General features: G+C 39.2%; 2 protein-coding genes and 1 long non-coding RNA gene across 6 annotated transcripts; 1 reads left to right on the forward strand and 2 right to left on the reverse strand.

Moving 5' to 3' along the window:
* The first annotated feature begins 131 nt into the window (after window positions 1–131).
* LOC6617733 (polycystic kidney disease 2-like 2 protein) lies at window positions 132–4122 on the forward strand. Its single transcript, XM_032727361.1, has 9 exons — window positions 132–849; window positions 912–1381; window positions 1450–1841; window positions 1893–2124; window positions 2188–2415; window positions 2476–2718; window positions 2777–3024; window positions 3085–3135; window positions 3189–4122. The coding sequence occupies exons 1-9, from the start codon at window positions 132–134 to the stop codon at window positions 3295–3297; spliced, it is 2691 nt and encodes an 896-aa protein (XP_032583252.1). The 3' UTR covers window positions 3298–4122.
* LOC116803558 lies at window positions 3859–4381 on the reverse strand. The gene is made up of 2 exons (XR_004363653.1): window positions 4222–4381; window positions 3859–4158 (listed from the first exon to the last, which is right to left on the reverse strand). It is a non-coding gene; the product is annotated as an uncharacterized LOC116803558 (long non-coding RNA).
* Window positions 4382–4991: 610 nt separating this feature from the next.
* On the reverse strand, window positions 4992–24803 carry LOC6617734 (protein bfr2). 4 transcript variants are annotated; one of them, XM_002042010.2, is made up of 6 exons: window positions 24704–24797; window positions 23030–23224; window positions 11169–11336; window positions 9286–9470; window positions 8921–9202; window positions 5072–5884 (listed from the first exon to the last, which is right to left on the reverse strand). In XM_002042010.2, the coding sequence occupies exons 2-6, from the start codon at window positions 23091–23093 to the stop codon at window positions 5288–5290; spliced, it is 1296 nt and encodes a 431-aa protein (XP_002042046.1). In that variant the 5' UTR covers window positions 23094–23224; window positions 24704–24797; the 3' UTR covers window positions 5072–5287. The 4 variants fall into 4 exon arrangements, with proteins under 4 accessions (XP_032572065.1, XP_032572073.1, XP_002042046.1 ...); XM_032716168.1 differs by lacking the exon at window positions 5072–5884 and having other exon boundaries at window positions 8725–9202; window positions 24693–24803; XM_032716174.1 differs by lacking the exons at window positions 8921–9202; window positions 9286–9470; window positions 11169–11336; window positions 23030–23224; window positions 24704–24797 and adding an exon at window positions 6142–6197 and having other exon boundaries at window positions 4992–5826.
* Window positions 24804–25126: the final 323 nt, after the last annotated feature.

The raw sequence follows: 25126 nt of genomic DNA on the forward strand, positions 1-25126 counted from the left end.
TAAACTTAAAAATACGTGCCTGTCATCGGGCTCAGCTCGCAGCATTATTCAGTCTGGCTCAAAGCGTGCAACTGGAACGAATATTTTTTTCATCGAGAAACTTGCTAAACAAATAGAAATTCGTATTGAAAATGGCCCAGCAGGGTCAGAGTGGAAGAAACCCAAGTGGTCCGCCAGGACCACCTCCACCCCGTCCACCAAAAACGGCGACGGGCGCATCGCCACGAGGAACGCCAACAACAGACTCGGGCGATGTGACTCCGGCTCGTGGACCACCGCCACCGCCAGCGACCAAACGCGTTTCAATAGGAGTGGGTTCCACGCGTTCCGCCCCACCACCAAGAACTGATACTGCCAGTCCGCCTCCAACTGCCGAAAAACCGGTGAGAGACACCGGTCCATCGACATCGCCTAGGCCAAGTCTTCGAGATCCTGGCCCATCGACTTCAGATAAGCCATCGACATCTGCACGGACTCCTGTTCGGGAGCCGGGGCCATCCTCATCTCCCTCTCGTCCCGTTAGCACTCGTGAATCTGGGCGTATAACTTTCCAGGAAGCTGCACCATCGACGTCTGCAAAAGTGGTCAAGCTAGCTGCATCCGAGCCTAGACCCGCAAAGCCTCCAGCAAAGGAGGGATTTAGCTTGTTTAAAAGGAAGAAGAAAAACGTGGGCTCAAGTACGCCATCTTCACCAGCCCGTAGGCCTAGGGCTCCTTCGGTACTCGCGGCTTCAGCCCTGCAAAATAGGGCCAAAACCAATCGCATCCTTTACACAACCGATGAGGAGGTACGCGATGCACTCGTCGAGTTCTCTGTGTTCATCATTTTTCTGATTCTAACATCTCTGGGTAAGTATAGTTAATTTAAATATCTTAATTTAGCTTAATTCCCAATCTTACGTATCTCCAAGTTGTTTTGTCCGTTCGGCATACGTATATGTTTTATTTCAATGACACGATGAAGAAACTATTTACGAATCGGGAAATGGTAGTGGCTCCTTCGGTCACGGTTGGCTTTGAGAAGCTAATCACCGTGCCGGATTGGTGGGACTATCTGAAATATAACTTTCTTGTAACACTCCACGGCGATTTGACTTTTATGGACGACGCCCACTTGAATCACACGACAATGTCACCAGAGGGTGGTGAACAATCACCTGAAGAAGTCGTGGGTGAAGCTCCTGAAGGTTCCCCAGAAATCGGCAGATTGCAAGAGAATTTCAAATATAATGGAAATCCGTACATTGACCTCAGACGGCATGGAAGAGCTAAGCGACAAATGGATGGGTCCAACGAGGACGGTAGCGAAGATGTATCTGACAATTATCAAAAAGATGATTCGGAAAACATTCAGCCCAATATGACCTTCCATCATCTGGAGGTGAGTTAAATCGAAAGCATCGAATACTTTGCAATAAGATCTCATATATGGTGTTAAATTTTGTATAGGGCCGCGTATTTCTCTATGAAAACCTTCTCTTGGGACCACCACGTCTCCGGCAGATACGAGTGCGAAAGGAAAGCTGCTATGTGAACGACGCCTTCATCCGGTACTTCAATACCTGCTATGCTGCGTATTCCTCCGGAGCGGAGGACCGAAAGGCAATGCACAAGGGTTCACCGTTCCGGACAATGAACGATCTGGACTCCACGCCCATTTGGACGGTGCTGGCCTTCTACCGCACCGGAGGATACACGGTGAACTTGGACTATGACAAGGATACGAACGTGAAGATCATCAACGATCTGAAGGACAGTCACTGGCTGGATCGGGGTTCGCGTCTGTGTTTGGTTGAGTTTAATTTGTTTAACGAGAACACAGACATCTTTCAGAGCATTAAGTACTTTCCAATTGCTTTCTCTTGTGTATATTTTACATTTTGTAATTGTAGATTGATAGCAGAGATTCCGCCTACGGGCGGTGTGATACCACAAGCCCATCTTCAAACGGTCAAGATGTATTCCTTTTTTACGGACCGCAGTATGCTGATGACAGTTATCTACATTTTCTGGTATATAATGGTTATCTACTACACCATCTATGAAATCACGGAAATTCGCAAATCTGGGCTTAAAATTTACTTCTTTTCAATGCTGAACATTCTCGACTGCGCTATTTTACTGGTAAGCTCTTTCGCGATTATATTTTTCCAACTTTCTTAACCTTTAAAGTTATTACTTTCCAAGGGTTGTTACCTCGCTTTAGTGTACAACATTTGGCACAGTTTTAAAGTGATGTCCCTCACTGCCAGAGCCCATACAGATGTGACCTACCAAAGTCTGGATGTTCTATGTTTCTGGAATATTATTTATGTCGATATGATGGCCATTCTGGCCTTCCTTGTGTGGATTAAAATATTCAAATTCATCAGCTTCAACAAGACCCTGGTGCAGTTCACAACAACACTGAAAAGGGTTTGTTCCTTTAAAAAAATATAGTACTTTATTTTTAAAATGTAAATCTTCTGCTTCTAGTGCTCCAAAGACTTGGCTGGCTTTAGCTTAATGTTTGGCATTGTCTTTCTGGCCTATGCCCAATTGGGTCTTCTTTTATTTGGCACCAAGCACCCAGACTTCCGTAACTTTATTACCTCGATTTTGACCATGATTCGGATGATCCTTGGCGACTTTCAGTACAACCTCATTGAGCAAGCGAATCGAGTGCTGGGTCCCATTTATTTCCTTACCTACATTCTACTTGTGTTCTTCATTCTATTGGTTAGTTTGGCCAGTTAAATCATAAGTTAACATGACTTTGAGACTTCTACTTACATAGAACATGTTCCTGGCCATTATCATGGAAACCTACAATACAGTGAAGGGTGAGATCACCCAAGGACGCAGTCACTTGGGATCGTACATCTATAGGAAACTGTCGGGCATGCTCTACTGGGTCACCCATTGTGGGCGGAAGAGACGCCCCCAACCGCAAGCGTCGGAAACCGAAGACAAGGATGCGGAACATGATGTTGGCGCTGCGCAAGATGAAACCCACGAAATGCGAAAGAACATGACACCAGCAGAGTAATTGCGCAATACTTTTTTACCATTTATTGCAAACTATTTAAACTAACTATATTTTAGGCAACAGTACTTTAAGGATATTCCACAAGGAGATAACCAGGAGATGGTTCGGTAAGCATTTGAATTCCTTTCATCTGAACTTTTACCAACCAGTTTAAATTTAGTCTCAATAACCGTGTGGGCCTCCTTGAGGAAATTCTGGAAAAGTTGATCAACAACATGGATGATATTCTGAAACGCATCGAGAAAGATCACCATAACAAGAAGAAATAGGAATACCTAATTTTTCTACATTCGTTATGTTATAAAATTTAACCAACCTTTTATACACACATTTCACCTGGCAAACAATCAAATAAGTGAAAATTAATTAACTTCAGCTCCAGCAACCGAGAACTAAAGCAAAACCGACAAAGCCACAAGAACCGAGCGCTAATCTCTGCCAAATCCGTGACTGCTTTGTACCCTTAACCCCTTGTTGCCCACGTTCCAACAACTTCGCACACCAGTTCATTTCAACATTTGCCAACAAGAGCGTGATGAAATTAAAACAAACGAGGAGGCGTCGAGCCGATCTTTACAACAAAAAATTAATTTCATAATAATTTTAAAGAATTTCTTTAAAAAATATTATTGTTGCTTATTAAACGGATTACATTTTCGACAAAACTAGAAAATAATGAGTGCTAAATACAACCAGCATAGATGCACTCATGTAAAATATTTAAATATAAAATGTAAAAACATATTATTATAAAAATATAATAAATAAAAAGAATAAATAAATAATGCATTTAATTTTGTTTTTTTTTTTTTTGCTTTAAAGTAAATGTGTATTGTTATTTACTGATATATTTATTTTTGGCTAAAGTGATTTAAAATCACCCTCGAATCTGCGTACTTCGCATTGTTTTCAGCTCAAATTTGTTAAGCTCATTTCATACAGTCGTAGCCGCATCTATATGCCCGGCATTGTTTCGCTTTTGTAAATACAAATTGAAAAGTTGCAATCATTGCACCGGTCAAAGCAAATACACGCAGCAATGGGAGGATGGGATGAAATACCATATTACCATTCAGCAGACAGGTGAAGAGAAGCACTTGAAAGGACCCAAAAGCCCGTCCCATCCAGACCTGTATGAAGAATCAGGGATTGAGAGCACAGGAGCCATAATTACTGATATGCTTTTTACTCACACACCGATGGACTCGAAAACAGTTTACATCCTTTATTCGCCGGATTGTGCTGATGATGATGATGACGAGGATGCCAACTCACGTTGTAATGCACAAATATGTCTGCCACTTATGCATTCAATGGGCCTGCTACCCAAATGGACGTAGACGTCCATTCCAATCGAGATTTAAAAGTAAATTCTGTACAATTCACGCTTCAATTTCGGTTCATTCGTGCAATTATTTTCAATAAGTACTGACATTTTCAAAGTACAATGGCAAACTATATAGACCTTTATTCCTTTTGTTATAACGGTTCAAGAATTGCATTTAATAGAACGTTGAGTAAAGAGTGACAATACTATATAATAACTACTTTCAGATCTTTTCCGTATGCATAAACAATCGAATGATTTTCCGGGACTATAATTCAGCAATTAATAAGCTCTTCTGACCGGCGATTTTGTTTGACAAAAGAATAACAGGCAATTAAGTTAACCATAAGTTGACCACAATTAATTACCCCGTTGCATAGTATGGAAAAAATAATTACCTAGTGTTTTTATTTAATGCAGGCAAAACTAATGAGGCATATAATGCCTATCAAGCATTTTATGCCCGTATTCAATTTAAAACAGTGAAAGCCTGAAAATATGCTGCACTTTTTTTAAAGCTTTATGAGCTCTGGGCAAAATTGGTTAATCAATTAAATTGTCCCCGGATTGAATCAAGACCCCATCAAGATGGAATAATCTGTTCAGCAGAAATTTTCATATTAATGGCGTTCAGAATTATCAAAGACATCGCATATATTTTATTTCACTTCATTATAAATTAAGCCTATTGTCGAAGGCTTATTTATATTAATACATTTATATTTGATTTCTTGTATTTTAACAATAAATAATTTTCTATGCCACTTTGCATACATAATACTCGCTGTCTGTGAAAATAAATAGGATAAATTACTGATGAAGTGTGCGCCGATTTCTTTGGATCTCTCAGAGATATCCTTGATTTATGTTTACAAGCTATTGAGTTAAGACTAAAAGAAAATGCCTAGACTAGTAGTAGAGGCTTGGAATCCTCATTTCGCAGGCTCTCCTAAAGACAGCTTCTCGAACATAGGCATAGTTCTGATTACAGCTGGGTGCACAATGAACTCGGCATCTTCATTGATGGGAAAATTGGGATCTGCGGCAGCCAAATCGTTGACGGCTATATCGTTGGATAGATCAATGGGCACAAAGTTCTCCTCGATATCGATCTCGTTGTTCAGATCGTTTTCAATGTCCAATTCGGGATCCTGATCCTCACTCCGATCGTGCTCTCGATCCTGATCCTGATCGAATTCGGCCCACTCATCGTTGAAGGTTTCACTCATCACGACCGGAGTTGTAGCCTCGCCGTCCTCATCGTCTGAGGAATCGAATTCTTCGCGCTCCTTCTTCTCTTTCTTCTCCAAGTACTCCTTGTCCTCGTGATCCAGCTCCAAATCTTCCTCATGTCTGATCTCCTCTCGCACGGGTTCCATCATTTGCTGCAGCTTATCCATGGTGTTCTTTTGCTCTTCCGGTTGAGACTCCACTATATCCTCACTGATATCGGATGCTTCGAATTCGGAGTCTATGGGTGAGCTGGTGTGAGGATTTGCTGTATAACTGGTGTTTGTTGGTGTTGTGGACTGTGCATCGATTTGTTGTGAGTTTAGTGGTGCATATGTGTGCGTGTGTGCGAAATAAACAATAATAAAACGTTGAAATTAATGTTTGATGACTTCTTTCCAATCTATTGGGTTAGGAATTGTTAACTTGTAATTTAGCAGCAACATGCAGAATGCAAATAAATTTTATATTTTTTTAAAAATAGTTTTTAAATTAATTTTGGCGAATTGTATTTGGCGAATTAAATTGTACAATTTTAATTTTCGTGAAGACTCACAATAATGTCACCTCTTAACGCGTAGTGATCAATTCTTTGACTGAACTGTCGTGAAGTCGAGCTTAAGCTTTTATAACAGAATAGCAATTATGTTAAAGGGAAAGAGAGGGCAATATTAACAGCAGCTTACCGCGAAACCTATTTTGCAACGAGTGTGAACGGGCACGAAACAAAACGATGTTTACAGATACATCTTATCAGCCGTTTTTCTCTCATGCTTTAGATATATTTCTCTCTTTTTTTTGGCTTCATTCATTATTTTCGTTTATTATTCAACGCTCAATTCGTGAGTCACCTTCCCTGGCTGTTAAATCAGCATTCAAATCATTCCATCTCACTCATCTTGTCATTTCTTCCCCGTCGTACAAATACTACTTCGCTCTACACTCGTAGTATTTTCTTAGAAATTCGCATTAATAATGCCTACAAGCTTTTACACATTTGTGTATTTTGGTTCGTTGGGATCACCTTATTATATTATATTGCAAATGATATATCACAACGGAAGAACTTTGAATGCGGGGTAGACTGAGAAGACACTTACTATAGTCTTTATGCAGATTAACGGAAACTGAGTCACCGAGCTTGTTTCTTGTTAAATTCTCGAGAATTCAAGCCGATGTTTGAGTAATTACATTTTGAATGATTATTTTAATTAGTAAGCTAAATATGGCAAATAGTTTTGCAACAAACTATGAATTATTTACAATTTTTTGTTATAGAAATTCAAACTATATATGGACATACAACTTATTATAAATTTCTAGAAATACGTAATTATAGATATTATTTAATGTTTTAATATTTCAGTTATTATTAGGGCATGTGCATGTTGTCAACGCTTACAAGCTTAAAAGTTATCAGTAGATTGCGATATTTGCGATTATAGCACCTTCCTTTTGCAAAAACTTCAATCTCCCAATTGTTTAACGGCCTTCAAAAATTTTGCAATATTTCAATGCAGCTGGAAAAGTAGTTATGGTCGCTCTTCTGCCCCGCCCTCCCAAAAACTCCCTTCCATGTGTATTAATATTTATAACCATGAATATTAAATTCAAATAAACGCATGAGAAGCCCGGCCTCTTCCCCACACCCCGTTTGCCCATCACCCCAAAACACAAACCACAACTTTCAATATCCGCGCGAGATGAAATATAAAGTTGAACGCACAAAAAATTTAAATGGAAATATAAAAACAAATCGAATGCGTTTCGCAACTTGTGCGAATAGTTTTTATTTTTGCCGACCTCCTGCTTCCGTTGCGGGCATGAAAATGTCACCGCTGGCAATATTTAAATTTAAAATAGCGTATTTAAACGTTGACATGTCACTTACAACTTTAAAAGTTGTTAATAATTGCGCTTTACGCAACATTGCAATTTTTTTACGGCCATTTATTAATTTCTCGCTGATTTATGCCGGCACGCAAAAAGCAGCAAAAAATTTATCCAACCGGTACTCGTCGATTTCGACACAATAAATTCTCATAAATACGGCCCTGCCGCCGCCCACGTCCAGCCACGCCCTCCGGCCACGCCCAACGCGAAACGTTGGCCCACCGCCCAAGACAAGGATTTATGCGAGCGGAGCGCATGACTTTTAATAAAAATTAATTTTTATTATGGACTAAAAGTAATTAATGGACTTGCAACAAAAATGCCAAGAAAAATGGTCGCATGTGATGCATGGACCGCTAAAGAATCGGTTACGGGTGTGACCAATTGCCAGGGTTTTGCACAGGTTTTGGGGTAGGAAAGTATTTATATAACCTGGCAGAGGGTATGATGATTTATGTCCAAGGTTTGCAACGCAGCAAAGGATCAAAAGCCGAGTGGATATGGCCTTGTCCGTATGTCCGCCTGTCCGTTCGTCCGTCCATCCGTTCCTACGCGAGCTAGCTTTTCACTAGATTTAAAGTATGATACATTCCCAAAACCCTTCATTCTATAACTCGAAAAAAATCTCATTTAAAGCCTAACTTATTGTGCATTAACTTTGTCACGACTCAATTCCAGCTGTCAGTTACAAAATAAAGATATATATTTCCCTCTCATCACATTAACCTTTTTACTTGTCTACAAATTTGCATAATATTTTGTTACATATATTTTTTTAATATTGTGGCCACAAACTATAATTTGTTTGCATTATTAATTTGGATGCACTGCAATGCCATAAAAAAGGTCTCAAATTACTCACAAGTCCAATGAACCAATATGCATATTACATGACTGCAAAATCGTTATCAGATAGGAAGAAAAAACCATCTAATTGTACAATTAAACATTTTGTCGGGTTAATAAAATATTTACGATTGCGGTTTGAACAGATTATTGGCCTGACAAATTAGCAAAACTTAATTATAGAATAAACGGAACTAAAAAAAATCACTGCATTACAAATAAAAAGCATAGAAACAAATGAAAGCTTTAAACAAACAGAAGTGAATAAAATATATAAAAGCATACCACAACCAAACCAAATCCCCAATAATGTGTTATTTCAGTTGCATTATTTGGAGATATAATATTTAGTACAATAAAATAAACGCAGGCAATTTCTATAGTAGGTATATACAATGTGTACTGCTTAGTTTTGTGGAAAACTTTATTTAAAAAAGAATAGAAATATGTATATAGGTATATTACAAGTTATAGAAAGATCTCAATATACAATTCGTTTTTTTTTTTATTGGTTAGTAGAGCGCTTGCCAAGCATTTCCAGGTTAAATGTCTTTCAAAGATTATAAGTTTTTTCTTTGTCGTAAATAAGTTTATACCTTGGGCTCATCAATGTCGCGCACCTCGTTATCCTGCGGCTGCTTCTCCAGCGGCTCGCGGCGATCGTCGTCGTCCTCCTCGTCGAACTCCTCGAACTTCTTGGGCGGGGAGGAGGTGCTGGGCTCCACCGCCGGCTGGAAGTCACCTCCACTGGTGTGCACTCCCTGGGCCACCTCCTCGCCGCTCTCCAAAGGACGCACATTCACCAAGCGGACCTTGAACACGCTGTTGCTATCACCATACACAGTCTCGTTGATCTCAACCTTATGGCCATCGACAACCTGGTGGGGAATTGTATTAGTTATGACTCTTAGACAAATCCATCAGATTATTTCATTCGCATTGCAGTTTCATATTCTCCTACCTTAATGGTGGATGTGGTGTTGGCGTTCTTCGAGTCCAGCGGAATCAGAGGACGAACTCCAAATGGAAAACCTGCTCCGCTGCCATCACTGGAGTCATCAGCGTCGCCAGTCGGAGAAGCGCCTTCCTCGCCAGAATCCCTGCCAATTACAGGCCACAAACGGGTGCGTAGACGGCGGAAGAGATCTAAAGAAAATATTTTATTAACAAATTATCGTAATATCTTATCTTAAAAAATTGCATATTTTGTGTAACATTTTTTATGAATATTTTGAATTGATTTAAACTAAGAAGCAACGCAACGCACTGCTAAAACTAAAGAAATTCAAGCATCTGGTGGGAAACAGAGCAGGTGTTTCTGGTCTAGACTGGCTCATGAAATTTCCCTTGAGTCTCTCTATCTATATTTCAATCCTTGAGCAGGGTGAGACATTCCGTTGTCGTCCCAGCCTGCTGCTAATGTATTTTTCAGTTTGAAAATCCCTAATCCGTAAACGCACTAAAAAGCGTTTTCTGTGTCGCCGGCGTCTCTGTCATTTTCTTGTCTGCACTTTTGTAATCCTCAACCCCTGGCTGCAACCCCTCCCCATTCTGGTCTATAAGTCTGTCTTCTCCCCAGCTCTTTGGCCTTTTTCAGTCGCTTTTTTTTTTTTGTTGTTGCCTTCAACCTTGCCATAAATTCTTGACCGCATTGTTTGCATGACTTTGTTTTGGCCCGGTTGCTGATTGCCGTTTGTCGACAAATTCATTTGCTTGCTGCATTTTAATGCGTTTAAATAGCTGCGTGAAATAGTTTACGCTCTTCGCCTGAAAAAAATCTAGATTCTGATCTTCTTGAAAGATTACAAGACACACTTTAAAGCTTATATCATAGGGCTTTCGCCCCATTTTTGTGCTAAGAAATCGATCCTGGTGTATCAAAAATAATTCGCTGACAAGAAACTTTGCTGGCCACCGCAACGTTCAACTTTCCATTTGTCTATATGCCATTTTCTACGCTTCGTTATCATTGACCTGCAATCTTCAATCTCCCAACCCAAAAAATAAGACAACAAAGAACATAACAACTTTTATGCATGCACAATGCCCAAGGCTTTTGGAAGTTTTTATCCTACCCCACGACCTCGAGCGTATTAGGAGAAGATTTATTAAGTTTCAGCTTCATCGTCGTCATCTGCGACGTCTTACGGTCTCAGTTAAGCACAAATTGGCAAGAAGAGGCGCAAAACTTTTCACTTTTAATGGTCAACAGACTTGTTTGACCTACTCCATGCCACTCTCTTGGGTCCACCATAAATATAGAAATAAATACAAGAGCATAAATAAACTTTGTCTGGCTACAAGAACTTGACATAATATTTTGATAAATTGTTTTTCATTTCACTTCCATGGGAATGGAGTGGGAAATAGGCAGAAAACGAGATGGCTAAGTTAGGAAGTCTCCAAAGAACATTGGCTAATTGGCTGGGCCCTGGGGATGTGCTTTTAAGCCATGGCCAACAATAATAAACATTTAAGTCATACTCTGTTTACCTACTCAAAATAGAATTAAAAACACGATTTTTTGGCAGCATGATGAATAATTTAGTTAGAAATATTATTAAATCTTGGTATTTATAATATTGTTGTCACAAACTATAACTCAAAACCAAAATGCTCTGCTCATCCGCTACAATATTAAGTATACGTAATATGTCAAACGTTCGATCATCGTTAAGCGGAATAATAATGACGACATTAAATGCATGCGAGACATGTAATTGCATGTTGCATGCAGTTTTTGAGGCCACATTAAAATATTGTTTAATTAAAATATCATTATAAATGCTCAAGCCGATTAAGCAGCACATCACGCATACGCCGCGTGTGCCGCACGGTACTCACCATCGAAGGAGTCGAAGATGCCCACATTGAAGCTCGAAGGATTCGGCTGAAGGAAGGGATAACCAGAGCCGGTATCGATGACGCCGCGGAAGTTATGGAAATCCGATTCGGGCTGAGGGCGTGATGGTACTTTAATCACCTCCGCATCGTCCTGTGGATCGTTGCGCGCTGAAATGCAAAGACAGAAAAAGTTATTTCAGTAGAAATTAAGCACTGTTAGTCATCATTAAGAGCCAAATTGGCCGTCGAAAATTGGATTGAATTAGCCAAATCAGCGGTTAAAAGAACCCTTTTGCCTGCCTCATTAACGCTGATTACGCAATCTTTGCTTTGCATAATTTTTTCCATCTCTCTTTCGCTTGAAGGTCTTTCTTTCTGATTGTGCGAGTGCTTTTTTCGCTCGACCCTTCCTGATTACTGGAATTTTATATATTCTTTGGAAAATTTAAGACATCAGCTCCTCACTGTGTTTTCAAACCATGCGCTCGCTACTTCAAAAACTGGGCCAAGGTTTTATCTGAGAGCCCCTAAATAACGAGTCCTTCGCCGGGATTTCGCAGTGAGCGCAGTGCAGTCAGGTTGCGGGCGTAGATAAATTCACCCATCCTCCTTGCCGCCGACGCTCAATCTTTTTAACCCTCAATCTTTAGTCCTGGCATGTTGCACTTCATAAATCTCAACAGCTGACACTGACAGCGACAACAGGCAAAACAACGCAACATACAACATACAATCATACAACAAGTGTCCAGGGGAAGCACAAATCAGGAGTGGAGATGGGATGATGATGGCCAGGGCGGTACTCAGTACTACCAAAATCTGTTACCATGAAAATATATATGCATTACAGAATAATATACTACAACATTATCTTTGATATTGGATTTTTCAAATATTTGCGATTATTTGAATCAACTTCTTTGCGATTCCTGCATACCCCGCCGCATTGGACACTTTGAGCCAAAATAACGACGTTAAAAATAAGTCAAGCCCAGTTGACTCTGCTCGACTCATCTCGGGGCAACTCGTTTCGCCTCCAGTTGGAGAGAAATGTGAAAATGTGAAATATGAAAAGCTTTATGTGCTGCGTGAAATTGCTTACGCAGAAGGCGAACGTATGTGACCCCAAGGGTTCATGGGGGCATGCATGATATGATGTCTGATTCAGGGGTGCACAAAACAAATGCACTTTTGCGGCTCCCTTTTTACATTCGCTTTTTAAGCCGATTTATGAGAAATATACACGACGATGTCCGCAATATGTTTGGGTTTTTCTGAACAGAAAAAATGTCACCACCCACCAACACCCCCACTCAGCTCGAACATAAAGTGGAGCAATTGAAGAAACAAAAACAAAGACCCCAAATGTGGGCCAGAGGCGCCGAGTGAAAGGGGGGCAGATTGGCAGACGTGAATGTCATTTACAAGTGCAAATATTTACCTTTGGTGGTGCATATGAAAGTGGGCTACCTGCTGGCAAATATGCACCATGGATATATTTGTTGGTATACATAAATGCACAGCTCACAACGGCAATATGAAGATTTCTCTTAAAGTATTCGTATGGTAAAAGGTATTTAAATACACAAATAAATTCAATAATTTTACAAAAAATTGCCAAAAGTTGAAGTCTAAATTTACAGGGTACAAAACAAAAGATAACCCCATCGTTCATCAGGCCAACCCCTAATTTCTTTTTAAAGCCCATTAATCATGCGAAACGTGGTGCACACGGGAAATATGAAAACATCTAACATGGCAGTTTCATTAATTTTCCAATAATTAAGCCCAGACAGGGGACTACCGCTTTTCTCCCGACTTTTCGCATTATAACCGCCGCTGCCTCTGCTGAATTATGGAATTAATAAAGCCAGTTGGCAGATTTTTGGTGAAGCCAAAAGGGACTGTGGAAATTTTCTGCAATGCGCTGCGCTTTTGTTCTAAACACAACGAGCGTTTTTGTAGCTAATTATGTAAGGTTAACAAGCGGCGGGCGTGGCACTCATATATATTTTCATTATTACTTCTTTTTTCTCATTTTTGTATTTTTGGGGCAGAGGGCCTTCCAGTTTTGTTGCCTTCCTGGGAGGCCAAAATAAAATCCCTGACAATCGCTTGGCCTGCGTTTTATGGCGCTAATTGGCCAAGGGGCAGCAGTGGGAGTGGCTGGCTGGCTGGCTGGCTGCGTCAATTAATTAACATAATTGTACAATTTTGCATAATTTAGTGAGCAGCAATGATGATTTTGTGCACCGGACTTCTTTGCCTTGGCTGTCGGAATATTCGGGCTCAGTGGCTAAGGTTGGTTCTTTGAGTAGGTGATTTGATGCTGAAATTCAGCAAGAGTTTAAAACTTAAACGAATTCATATTTAAATTCATATCAAGCTCAGATATTTTATCCAGAAAAATCATGACTTTTATATAGTCAAATTGATTCAACTGACGTTATATTTTTGTATGTTTAGCGCTTAACAAATTTAATTTCCAGCAAAGCAAATAACATTTTTCAAAAAATTCACAGAACCATGGCAGATAGTCATTATCAAAGACAATATTCCACATTATTTGTTTTATAAAACATGACATTTTAACTCTCAAACCAAGTCATCGAGACATAATTAAAAGACACGTTGGGAAATATGAGAATTTGATGGAACTAGACTATGTGATTTTGACTAGAAATAAATACGTAAAGATAATTGCCAACTGCCATGGTTATTTCTTCGTTGCCTGTGCAAAATTGCTGGAAATATGAAAAGCTCTTCGAATTTCCCCACTTGCAGCGCCAAAAATGGTAATTAAACTGCTGGCAAAATGCATCGGGTTGGCTTTCCATTGGCGTTTCCATTGCATTTTCGTATCCGGGGGATGAGACACCGAACTGGCCATCAAATTTATATTGCGGCTATCCCGGGCCAACATAGATGAGTGGCCCCAATATGGTTTTGGCCAACATACAAAATTGCAATTCGCTTTTTGGCCATCATCGATGCGTGCGTTTTCAATTACTTTGACGATCAAATTGTTGATGAAATATGTGTAATACTCGCTCGTCTATTGCCGAGACAAGCTTACTGCCACTTTTTCACTATTCATTTGCCATTTTCCGGCTTTCCCATTCGAAATTGCAAATTCAATTCGCAAAAAATTGCATTTCCCTTGGCTGTGGTAAAAGTTTTCTAATTAATAGAAAGAGTAGCGAATAAAATGCGGAAAAAAATAATAATACTGAAAATAAACAACAGCAACTTTTCAACTCTTTCTGCAGGGCATTCTCATTAAGGACTCGGACTCTCCCCATTCCCCTCAACTCATCCCTTTCGGCCATCTATCAATTATTTTACCATTTTAACGCTCACAAATCAATTAAAGTTTTCCAGCGAATTTTTGCCTCGATTTTGTTGCTCCTTTTTGCAGTTGCACACAATTAATGAATTTTTAATAGCTGCACTTCGGTTAATGTGAAAAGTTTTCCCCTAATGCCGCTGGGGGGAGAGGGTTGTGGGGGGGACTTAGGCTTGTTGTAACTATGATTGTAGTTGCAAAAAGTTAGTTAACTATGTAAATCTTTGGAGAATCTTCTTTTTTTTCCAGCCACGTTACAAGTTATTACTTAAAGCGAAAAAGTAGAAGAAAGAAGCTTAATGGAGCGGTCATCAGTGGGGAAGAAAAGTAACTAAAGCTTAGAAGTGAAAAAAAATTGTTTTTTTATAATTATTTACAGAAATCATTTGGATTTGAAAAGAAAACAAATAAGCTTTCGTATTTAAATGAACAAATCATTGAAAGTGCAACCAATTAATCTTTGGCTTTCGCTTTTAAAATCGCCTTTCCGGCCGTAATCCATTAGCCTAATCCCATCACAGATTAGATTCCAGCCACCCAAATCTGGGCGCATTTCCAGCTGCAAAGAGGCGCCATCAACGCCTTTGCGTCCGGAGCTCCAAACCCGAACCCAAACTCAAATCCAGGCAAAACACTTGGTCTCCATCCGCTTGAAGTGTGCGGAAAGGATGTCGGGATTCCCGCCTGCTGCTGGCAAACTCGATTGTATGCAATTTGGGTTAAAATGATTTCAAATCAGTTGAAAACCACTGACCAGAGACAGTCCGAGGCCTGTCGAAGCCAAGGCAAATGGGAATGGTCGCCAATGGGTGGGGGAGGGGCACATGTGCCGGGGAGTGGGCGTGGCCCGAGTGCAGACTTGTGTCACGTTCAAGAACTCTAAACAGGGGGAAAATTAGTTTGATGCCCCAGAACACACCGACGCATATCTACGACACTTGAGGTCCTGAAGAGGGGTTCATGGGGCAAATGTCAACAGCAGTCGAGGCGAAAGTGAAATCAAAGCCAGCTTTTGAGTTAGCCACCCAAATGCCCAATGCCCCCCACGCCCAACTCCCACCAACCGCCCATCGCCACCCACTGACAGCCCCAATCGAGTGAAAGTGCAGATGGAAGCTTAGTTGCTGTCATTCTCCAAGTGAAATGCCTTTCAATTGACCTGCGTGATTGTGTGTTCTGCTATTTTGCTACCACGCATTCATCGATCACAAGGAGAAATTCTTATATAAATTCATTTCTATTTTTAGAATTCGAATATTTTCTTAGCAAGTATGATTTCCGAAAATTCCCAATTCAAATTCAAATAATCGTTATATTTTTGGCAAGTAGAGTTGCCTACAATTTTGTTCAGTGCACATCACACGCACATGCTATCATCTCCTTCCAATCACAGTTCTGTTCGGCAAAAAGAAGCAAAAGTTTAACAAATGATGGACGTGCAGAACCCCAACTCAAAGTGCGCATATCGCTTTGGTTGGAGCTTTGGAAAAACGAAATCGAAATTAGTTTAACGTCTGAATCCCTGGCTAACCGTCCTAAGCCCCCCCTTCCCCCAGGTCAACCCCTTTTTTGGGGGGCGGCTGTCTGTCTGCCTGCTATCAATTCTAATTACAAATGTCAACAATGATTTTTCGGCCATCCCCTGGATGTGCGAGATGTGTGATGACGTTAGCTTTGAGAGTGGGGGACTCTGGCACCCACTGCTGACCAAATCGAAGGGGTTGAGTGGGCGGGCTGGGAGCCACTGGGTGCCTTGATTAATGTGACGCGTTGCAACAACAGCTGGGGCCACACGCGGGTCTCGTTTCACGGTTGCCTCCATTCAGCTGCCCACTCTTTGGGTTTCAGATACACTCGAAGAGGTTTTTAAAGTATCTAGATCTCGCTATTAGAAAATCTGATCGATAGTATAAATAATTTATATAAAAATAAGCACATTATATAAACAGTTTTTGAGTATCCTTAAGCGGGTACTTATAACCTTCAACGAAGCTAAATATATTATTTTTTAAATCTAAGAAAAAATTACTATTTTTTTGAGTGCATGATTCACAGTGTAGCGGATGCGCTGTCTATTAGGGGATGCGGTGCAGTTCTAGTTATCTGCATGGTTATTTCCCCCTGTCTACAACTGATTGGCAGTCGCGTTGAGTGGCGACTCCATATGAGGCAGTGATAAGTTGGGGAGCAGCCCGTAGTAGAAGAAGAATGGGTTGTGACAGATTCGAGTTATATGGCTGCGTGGAGGCTTCAATGTCCTGCATGTCCTGTGGAAAAATCGGTGGACTGGGCATGTTAATGACTTGAGCGCAGATAACAAATGCGATTTAGTGCCGAATTACATAACAAATTTTGGGGATTACATTTGAGGATATCTGATTGAAGCTGGAAACTTAAACAAGTGGTGTCCCCAGATATTTAAAATTTATACAACACTTATTGAAGGTAAGTAATTTAAGTCCTTTAATCAAAGTAAACCACTTTTGAGCTGAATTCTCATAATCATTCATAAACAATTGCCTCATTTGGCGCACAATGCAGCCTCATTAACCAAACAAACAAATAACTTGGCTATTGAATCTTTCAACAACCCCATTTCTTGGGCTCCATAATAAGAGTGGCATAAAATCACGATTTGCATGACAAACCCATTTTTACGTGCCCACCAGTTGGCAGTAAGGAAGCCGGCAGAGAACCGCTAACCAAAACAAAACGAAATAAATATAAAATCAAATTTAATTCAATTAATTTTGGGTCGCTAGGTCAGCCCGCAAGGCCTACACCCCCAATTTCCACCGCCAACTTATCCCACAACTCAAGTCAGGTGCTGCGTTCATTTTTCATTTCTCACTCCAATTCATTTGCATTTTGCCGAAACATAAACAAAACGCGAGTTGAGCCTAAAACCAAACAGGAGAAAAAAATCAGGGAGTGCTACTGAATGAAGTACACAGCGAGAAAAATATTGTTAAAAAATTTATTAAGATTAAGCAAGTTCAAAATATGGCTTATTTGTGACTAAGCACCCTATTCAGCCGTACTATGCTTAAAAAAAAATTCAAAATAAAATGGTTTCAATTCTATTCCACAATAGTTAAATATTTAAAAGTTTTAATCAAGCAAACTAAGGTAAAACTCGCATTTACATAACAACCTATTAGGCTAAATGCTAATACTATACGTAATCTTCTAAAATAAAATAAAAACTTAATAATATTGTAGTTTTTCTTAACCACCTTCTTAAAATGGAATTCTAGCCGAATTTGATTTCACATTTTTCTCTCTGTGCAATCAATCCATCTCGCTCTGTCCCTCGGGACTTTTCTCCCGATCCCGAAATGTGACAATCGTGTCACGTACTCAATGTTCTGGAAGATTGAACGTTACGTTTGTCGCGTTTAAAATGAGTTTTTTCATCTGAATTTGATTTTGATTGTTTGGTCCCGGACACGAAGAGCGCCGCCCCCCCTTTCCCCCATCACCCCAATTGCCAATTGTTGTTGTCATATCGTCGCCACATGCAACAAATTATTCTGGAAAGCAGCAAAACTGAAATGAAATGGCCAAAAAGTAAAATTGTTTAATTTTAGGCTTTCCCCGGCCATTGTCGTCTGCCTCTCAGCCTTCATTATTTCTGTTGGATCCAGAATCATTTTTGCCGCCGAGTACGTGCAGAAAATTTATAAAGAATGAAAAAGATTTGATTTCTGGGCTTGATTTGTAAATGGTTTCGCCTTCCGAGGGGGGAAGAGGCACGGCACTGCGGCAGGTGGTGCAATTGTTAATGATTTGTGTGCCGGAGTTTGGCCTGAATGGGTATGGGTTTCACTCCGAAGGCTTTCACTTTAAATTCGGCATCGAATGGCAATCGATGGGGCGAAACACTGGGCTCCAAAATCAATACTTCATTTAATAAAATTATATAAGCAAAATTAACTATGTATTAATTTAAATAAAATAATCTACAAATTAGCCAATAATTATTTTTTTAAATTTATGTACTAAATATAAATCATTTTTTCAAATTTATATACTAAATGCTATCTGTAATGATAAGATAGTTTTAATTTTCAATGTACTCCGAAATCCCTTAAAAGGATCAAAAAACTAAGCAGCTTGATGTAATGTCTTCTGAGAATGCGAAGCAAGCTCCAATTAGGCTTTTGATATGCTCAAATAACTTCAGAACCATTCCACAAGAGCCTCAATTTGGCATCCATCCAAATGATTTCTCGGTTTCTTGGCCAGAGATACGGAGTATGCAAGATTTTCATAAATTCCACTGGCAGCAATGGATTTGTGGGTGCAGCCCCTGAACATGATTTACGATTACTAAACTACTTAATGTTAATCAATTGTGCAGCAGTTTCAGGACTCGGGACGACGATGAGCACAATTTGTTGGACAGATAATTGCTGCAGACACTTTCTGCAATCATTGCAAATGTTGCATGGTGACAATGTTGCATGTGAATGCCAAATCAAATCGAAAGGGTGAAAATGAGGGAAAACTTCGATGGCGAGGCATGGGCGCTATGGAAATTTGAGGTTCGCATATTTTTGGGTTGCCTGCAAAAACCGCAAATTGCTATTAACGAAAATCTAATCATAACCGGAAATTAATTTGACAGGAATCTCATTAAATTCACAGCCATGCCAAAAGGACACATATGGTAGCAGCTGCTGACGGGTCTGTGAATCCGATCCCGTTTCCACTGCCAATCCACAGCCCCCCCTCGCCCTTCTACGCCCATGCAATCCTAATTCAGCATCCGCAAATCCCCTTTCGCAAATCGTTTAAAGCTGCATTGCGTTGACATTGCAACTGCCTGCCGAGTATTTGAGTAATGTGCGGGATTTCATTATAATATACAATTATTCCCGTGCATCACGATGTTTACACGCAGGCCAAACTCGTGAATTGTCAGCGTGATACATATCTCAAATTCTTATATTTCAGGATGTATTTTGTAATTAAGAAAAGCTTGATAACTGATCTTAAGTTCTTTTATTTATTGTAACCGAATTTAGTTAATTAGATTTTGAATTGATTTTCAAATTACTGACACCTCGCTCCGCATAACCTTCTTGGGGCGATTGCTCCGTGTTAATTCCCCCCAGTTTGTGCTGACTATGAGCAACTGCCTCTGCTTCTCCGGCGACTGCCTTCTGTAATTTATTTCTGATTTCGGGTTTGCGCCATGCGTGGCTGAGCATTAGAGGCGCTTGCACATTTTGCCAGCACATAAATTAACATAAAGAGGCGGCAAACTGCGAGGTGAAAGGGGCCTGGGGGCGTGCCAGAGGGTCTGAGTGGGACGGGATGGGGGGGTATAACCCTCCAGGGAGGCCCTGCGGCGATTACGTGACATTGAACCAGAGCCAAAGTGGCTGATTCTGATGGCTTTTGGTCTGCCGTTGCAGTAGTTCTCAATCACAGACGACGAGAGTTCGAGTCACCGTCTAATTGGACAGGGGCGCCGTCAAGGGGGGGCTGCACTTAATCCCTTCGTGACATCTGACAATTGCAATTTAGCCGGCGATCCATTGAGAGTCCAGAGTCTCTGGCCAGTCGGCTGATCTATTGTCTCACGGTCGTGTTGTTGGCATTTCATTGTTGATTAGGCAAATACCAACAATGCAGCAACAAAAAAAATGCTTAATTAAACTATTCGTTTGTTTTTACAACTGCCCAATGATGACTCATGCTTGGCGTAAGCTGCTAATTTCTATACAGTAGTTAAGATGAGAAGTGCGCAGATTCAAATGAATATAATGCAGTTTTAATCTACGCTACCTGGCTAGTTTGGAATATAAAGTATTATTCATAAGTCGCATTAACTTTTAAAAATATTCAGCTGGCTTCACCCATTAAAAATCGCAATCACGATACAACGATAAAGTTTTCGGCTAGAATTGTATGGGTTTCCATTTAAAGTGATTATTCATTTGACTGCAAACGAAAACTTAAAAAAAAAGTTTCACTGCCTCTTAAAATTACAGCATCTTTTGAAAGTTATCACTTCCTTGAATTTAATTTAATTGTTTAATTTAACACAAGCCAATAGACGTTGCGGTAAAACCTAAAAACCAAACAAAAAGTGCCAAGCTGTTGATTTCATTTTCAACGAATTAATGTAAAACCAAAGTGACAAGGCCAATAGTAAAACTCCTTGGCACAATAAACGAATTACATTTGGCAGCTCAAATTCCAAAAAAATAAGGAAACAATTTATTTTAATTTATATGTAGCCAGTCGGCGTTGTTGTTTTAATTCAATTTACAATTCATGTGAACAAAGTTCAATTTATTTGGTTTCTTTGCCCTAAAGTCACCGCAAAAGTCCAAAATTCCAAGGCAATAAGTTAAGTCACTTTAAATTAAAACCCCAAGATGTACGCATTTTATTTAGTGCGCAAAAGTGTTTTCTACTTAAATGATTTGTTCATTCAATTGGCTTTGTTTTCAATGCTTTAATTTAATATGCCTTCTCTGACATGGCTGTGAAATTGCCAAATAAAACAGTCGGCTTAGATTTCTAAAAACGACTGATAACATTTTAAATTTAACTGTGTTATCAGTTTAGTTTTAATTGAATTGTCACTAAGATGGTGTATTGAGAATAAAAAAAATCAACATATAATTTAAATATTCTTACATTAAAAGATACTTTCTCCGATTTGTCAACAATTTTCCAAAACCAGCTTATCGCCCCATAAACAAACTATGAGTTTTTCCACTTCATAACAATTGCAACTGATTTAGGCCAGACACAAAATGTTAATTATCTCACTATATATCATACAATTTAACCATAACATTTGTATGGGCTCGAAAATTAACTTAAATTTGCATAAATAAATAACCGTCTAAATTAAACAAATTGCCCGTCTATTCAGCGGCAAATGGCAACAATGAAAACTACATGTAATAATTCACCAATAATTTTCATAATTGTTTTGAGTTTTATTACTCCACGCATAGTTCCACGTACGAGCAGCAGAAATTCAGAAAAAAAAATAAAAAAAAGTGATTTATGTGAACATGCAATTGCAATTTGTTCTGCGGCAGAGAAAGACATTCCCTGGAAAAAGGCCTTAAAAGCGAATTATGGCCACAATTAACCCAATTCTTTTGGCCATGGGACACTGACATGAAGCGTTCTCATAAAAGCCAAATTAAGAAAAATAAGAAAACAAAACAAGCGGAGAAAAGTGCTCAAGAATTTCACTTGCAATCAGCCAGAGAAATGGGATGACTTGAGTGTATAATAATGACAGTTCATTCAACCGATTCGCCGAGTTGATTGAAAGATGTAACAATATTAATTTAAATTTTAAATATATAATCCAGAATAGATAAGCCTGCAGATAAATCCAGTATTTCCACATTTATAGTGACTTAATTGGTTACGTAAATTATTTTAATTGGATATGATTCTATTCTCAGCATGTTCAGATCGCAAATCATTGAATAATTAAATAGAGAAAAAATTAAATAGTTAGAGTAACTACTATTTGTATTTTGAAATAATATATAACATTGTCTGCATGTTCGCTCATCAATTTACGAAATATTTCACTGCAATTTGAAGCACTCATTGCTAAGATGATTCTCAAGCAAGATTTGCCGAAAAATTCACGAGTGTTGCATAAAATTTGTATATTCCTGGCAAATGATTTGGACTGCAACGAATTTGACAACTTCAAGTGGCTGTGGCAGCTGCCAACCGGCTGCCACGCCCACTCCCACCAATCCGCCCCCATCTGCGGGTATCTGCGATTCGCTGGCAGCTTCTTCAGCAATTTATGCATTCAAGTGGCAGCCAAAGGCAGCGAACAGCAAACGCTGATGATGACAATAAAGGACGCTGGACCTGATATTTTGCCATTTGTAGTTACTTGTGTATCCGTAAGATGCATTTGGCTGATTGTCAAGTGCCTCGCTTTGTTATCAGCATGCTGACATCATTATCCGGCAAAGGCAGCGACTTTAAACTTCAATCTGCTGCAGAGTGGCATTAAAACCTCTCTCACATCCAACATTAAATAATTATTAAGAATTCTATGCATAATAATTTGAAGAATTCATAGTGAGTAACAATGTTATTTAACATCTGTTCCAAGTTAGAATTACTTGGAGGTAATCTTTCAGATTCTACCAGAATATTCCAGATCAAGAAGGAATAAATGGTACGTAGAAGAGTGCGAATCGGAATTCCCGTTTGCTTATCAATTTTCTTTGTTAATAAAGTCAAAAGGTTGTCTGTGCTTTTTAATAACTAATTATGTGCACATAAAAATGAGTAAGGAAAGTGAAGGGAAACAAATATGTAACAATGTGCGCAAAATGCATATTATTATTTCTTTATATAGAAGTACTTAGTTCAAGTTAACATTTAGTTTCTTTATATAGAGGTACTTAGTACAAGTTAATATTTAGTTTTTAATTATTAAGCATTTAAATACTAATTTATAAAGTGCATCAAACAGGTTGCTTTTAAGCCTTTCACTTACCTGGCAATGTGAAAACGCCGCTTAGGGCTAGCACGGTCATCAGCAAACCGAACAAGAGCTTCATTTTTGTTCGTTTTTTTGTTTTTGTATTTCACAAGCTAATAATTTGTTTAATTTGTATAGTTTATTTAGGGCTGACCACTTTGAAGCGTTGATGTGAACCGGCAACCGGATTCGATTCTGTTCAGTTTCGTTCTGTGCGGAAAGACAAACAATCGTCAAATGCGCTTAAATGATTTGAGGAAGCGGCAAATAAACGGCCGCCGGCTGAGTGAGTGAGAAACCGAGTGAGTGACTAGCTGACCGCTCTCTTGCTCTCCCTCTCACTCAATTAGCCGCCGGGCTTATAAATATTCCAAATGGCAGGCAAGTGTTGTGGGAACAGCGCTTCACTGTGCCCATCAGCTGGGTGCAATATTCGGGGACGCCACTGTACTGAATGCAGCGTATGAGTAATGTTCTTAGGTAAATTTATAATAAATTTTTACTTTACAACTTTTTGTTTCCGTTCTAGCTTACTAGTTTACTAACTATTGTATCTACTACTTTTAAAAATATATTATATTATAAATGCAAACCAATCTTTAACATTCTATAAAGGAGCTCTAAAAACACATTTGCTAGTAATATTTAAAAAGTTTACTTTTCAATTGAAAGGGTGTTTGTAAGTCGACGTTACTCTTTAAGCCTTTCGCACATTTAGTTGTGTTTTCAATTTACTTAATCAGTTTTTGTCTATGCTTCGTTAGCTGCACGCGGGCTTCTCTATTCCACTATATTTTTATTTCAGACTTTAAATGTGTCCCTGTCACAGTTGCTGAATGTTTTAGTCGCCCCATTCGTATTTCAATTCCACTTCGATTGCATTCAATGGAACTAAGTCTATTCAATGGCTGCTCGAATCACCTGTTGAGTTCAAGGTTTTAGTTTCTGTAAACAAAAGCATCATTTGCTTATTTCCCCAATGGGCAGCTATCGAGTATTTTCTTCCAAGGAAATGAAAACGGAGCTAAAGACTATTCCCAGCAATTAAATGGTTATGATAGAGTGCTTCTTTTTAATTCCATCGATAAAGTAGTCACGCCTTGATTGAGCCGGGCTTAATCACGATCTTACTAACGAATATTCCAAAGATCGGCAATTTATTGGAAATCTTTAGTTAATCCGATTATGAATGATCTTTTTGACTTGAGAGAACTTACGATAAACACCCAATTAAAATTCTGATAAATATAAAAAGGCGTAAAGAATTTGTTTATAATTATACGCTGACTTAAATCTAGAATGTATTATAATCTCAAAATGAACCTGATTTTTTGCACATCAGAAAATTATTTAAATATCTTGACCGACAGTAAATTCTTCAAGGTCTTCAAAATTAGCAACTATAAACTTTTAATAGCATTTTTAATGTCCGATAGTTTTAGAAAGCTATTGTTTATGTTGGGCTCAGCATAAAAGTGAGCACACGTAAATATTTCGCAAACAGCTGCGTGAAGTAAATTAGGCGTCCAAATTATTGCCCAGACAGCCTAAACAAGCTGCAAATTATTTGTTTGTAAACATTTTTGTCAGCGCCGAAGCGGAAATTGTTCACGCACACAAATCCATTCACATACACATGCCGACACCCGCGAATTTGCATAAACTTTATTATTGTTACCGGTGTCATACAGTTATTTCGGTGGGTCGCTTGAATCACTCGATTTCGAAAGATCGGAGTAGAACGCGCGATCTTCAACGTGCGTTGGCTTTAATGAAACGTTTCGGACTAAACGGTTGCGTACGATTTTGGCTTCATTTATACCAGCTCACGTCGCTGGCACTCAAAAAAAAAAAAAAGAATTGAGAAGAGAGACTGGGAAAGAGAGGAGGGCAAAGAGAAGAATGCGACAGAAGAAGGGTCTTCCAAGTGCTCCAAATGTACATTCGACAATCTTTTAATTAAAAAAAGAAAAATAACTGAAGAACTTTCAATTATTGTATATTTACAACAGATCCACTACCAAAGATGCCCCATCGGGTAATCCCATCCTGTTTACCCAACTCCTTAATGGTGCTCATATAAAAAAAAAAAAAAACAATCATTGACACGTC

Source organism: Drosophila sechellia, chromosome 2L, assembly GCF_004382195.2.
Source record: "Drosophila sechellia strain sech25 chromosome 2L, ASM438219v1, whole genome shotgun sequence".
Lineage (NCBI taxonomy): Eukaryota > Metazoa > Arthropoda > Insecta > Diptera > Drosophilidae > Drosophila > Drosophila sechellia.

What these genes read in the sequence shown, in the direction of transcription:
- LOC6617733 (XM_032727361.1), top strand. Translation starts at nt 132, where the DNA reads ATGGCCCAGCAGGGTCAGAGTGGAAGAAACCCAAGTGGTCCGCCAGGA. An exon ending in TGACCTTCCATCATCTGGAG is followed by an intron (nt 1,382 to 1,449) that starts GTGAGTTAAATC and finishes AATTTTGTATAG; the next exon opens with GGCCGCGTATTTCTCTATGA. An exon ending in TCGACTGCGCTATTTTACTG is followed by an intron (nt 2,125 to 2,187) that starts GTAAGCTCTTTC and finishes TTACTTTCCAAG; the next exon opens with GGTTGTTACCTCGCTTTAGT.
- LOC6617734 (XM_002042010.2), bottom strand. Translation starts at nt 23,093, where the DNA reads ATGAAGCTCTTGTTCGGTTTGCTGATGACCGTGCTAGCCCTAAGCGGC. An exon ending in CGGCGTTTTCACATTGCCAG is followed by an intron (nt 11,337 to 23,029) that starts GTAAGTGAAAGG and finishes TTTGCATTTCAG; the next exon opens with CGCGCAACGATCCACAGGAC. An exon ending in GCGACATTGATGAGCCCAAG is followed by an intron (nt 5,885 to 8,920) that starts GTATAAACTTAT and finishes ATCGATGCACAG; the next exon opens with TCCACAACACCAACAAACAC.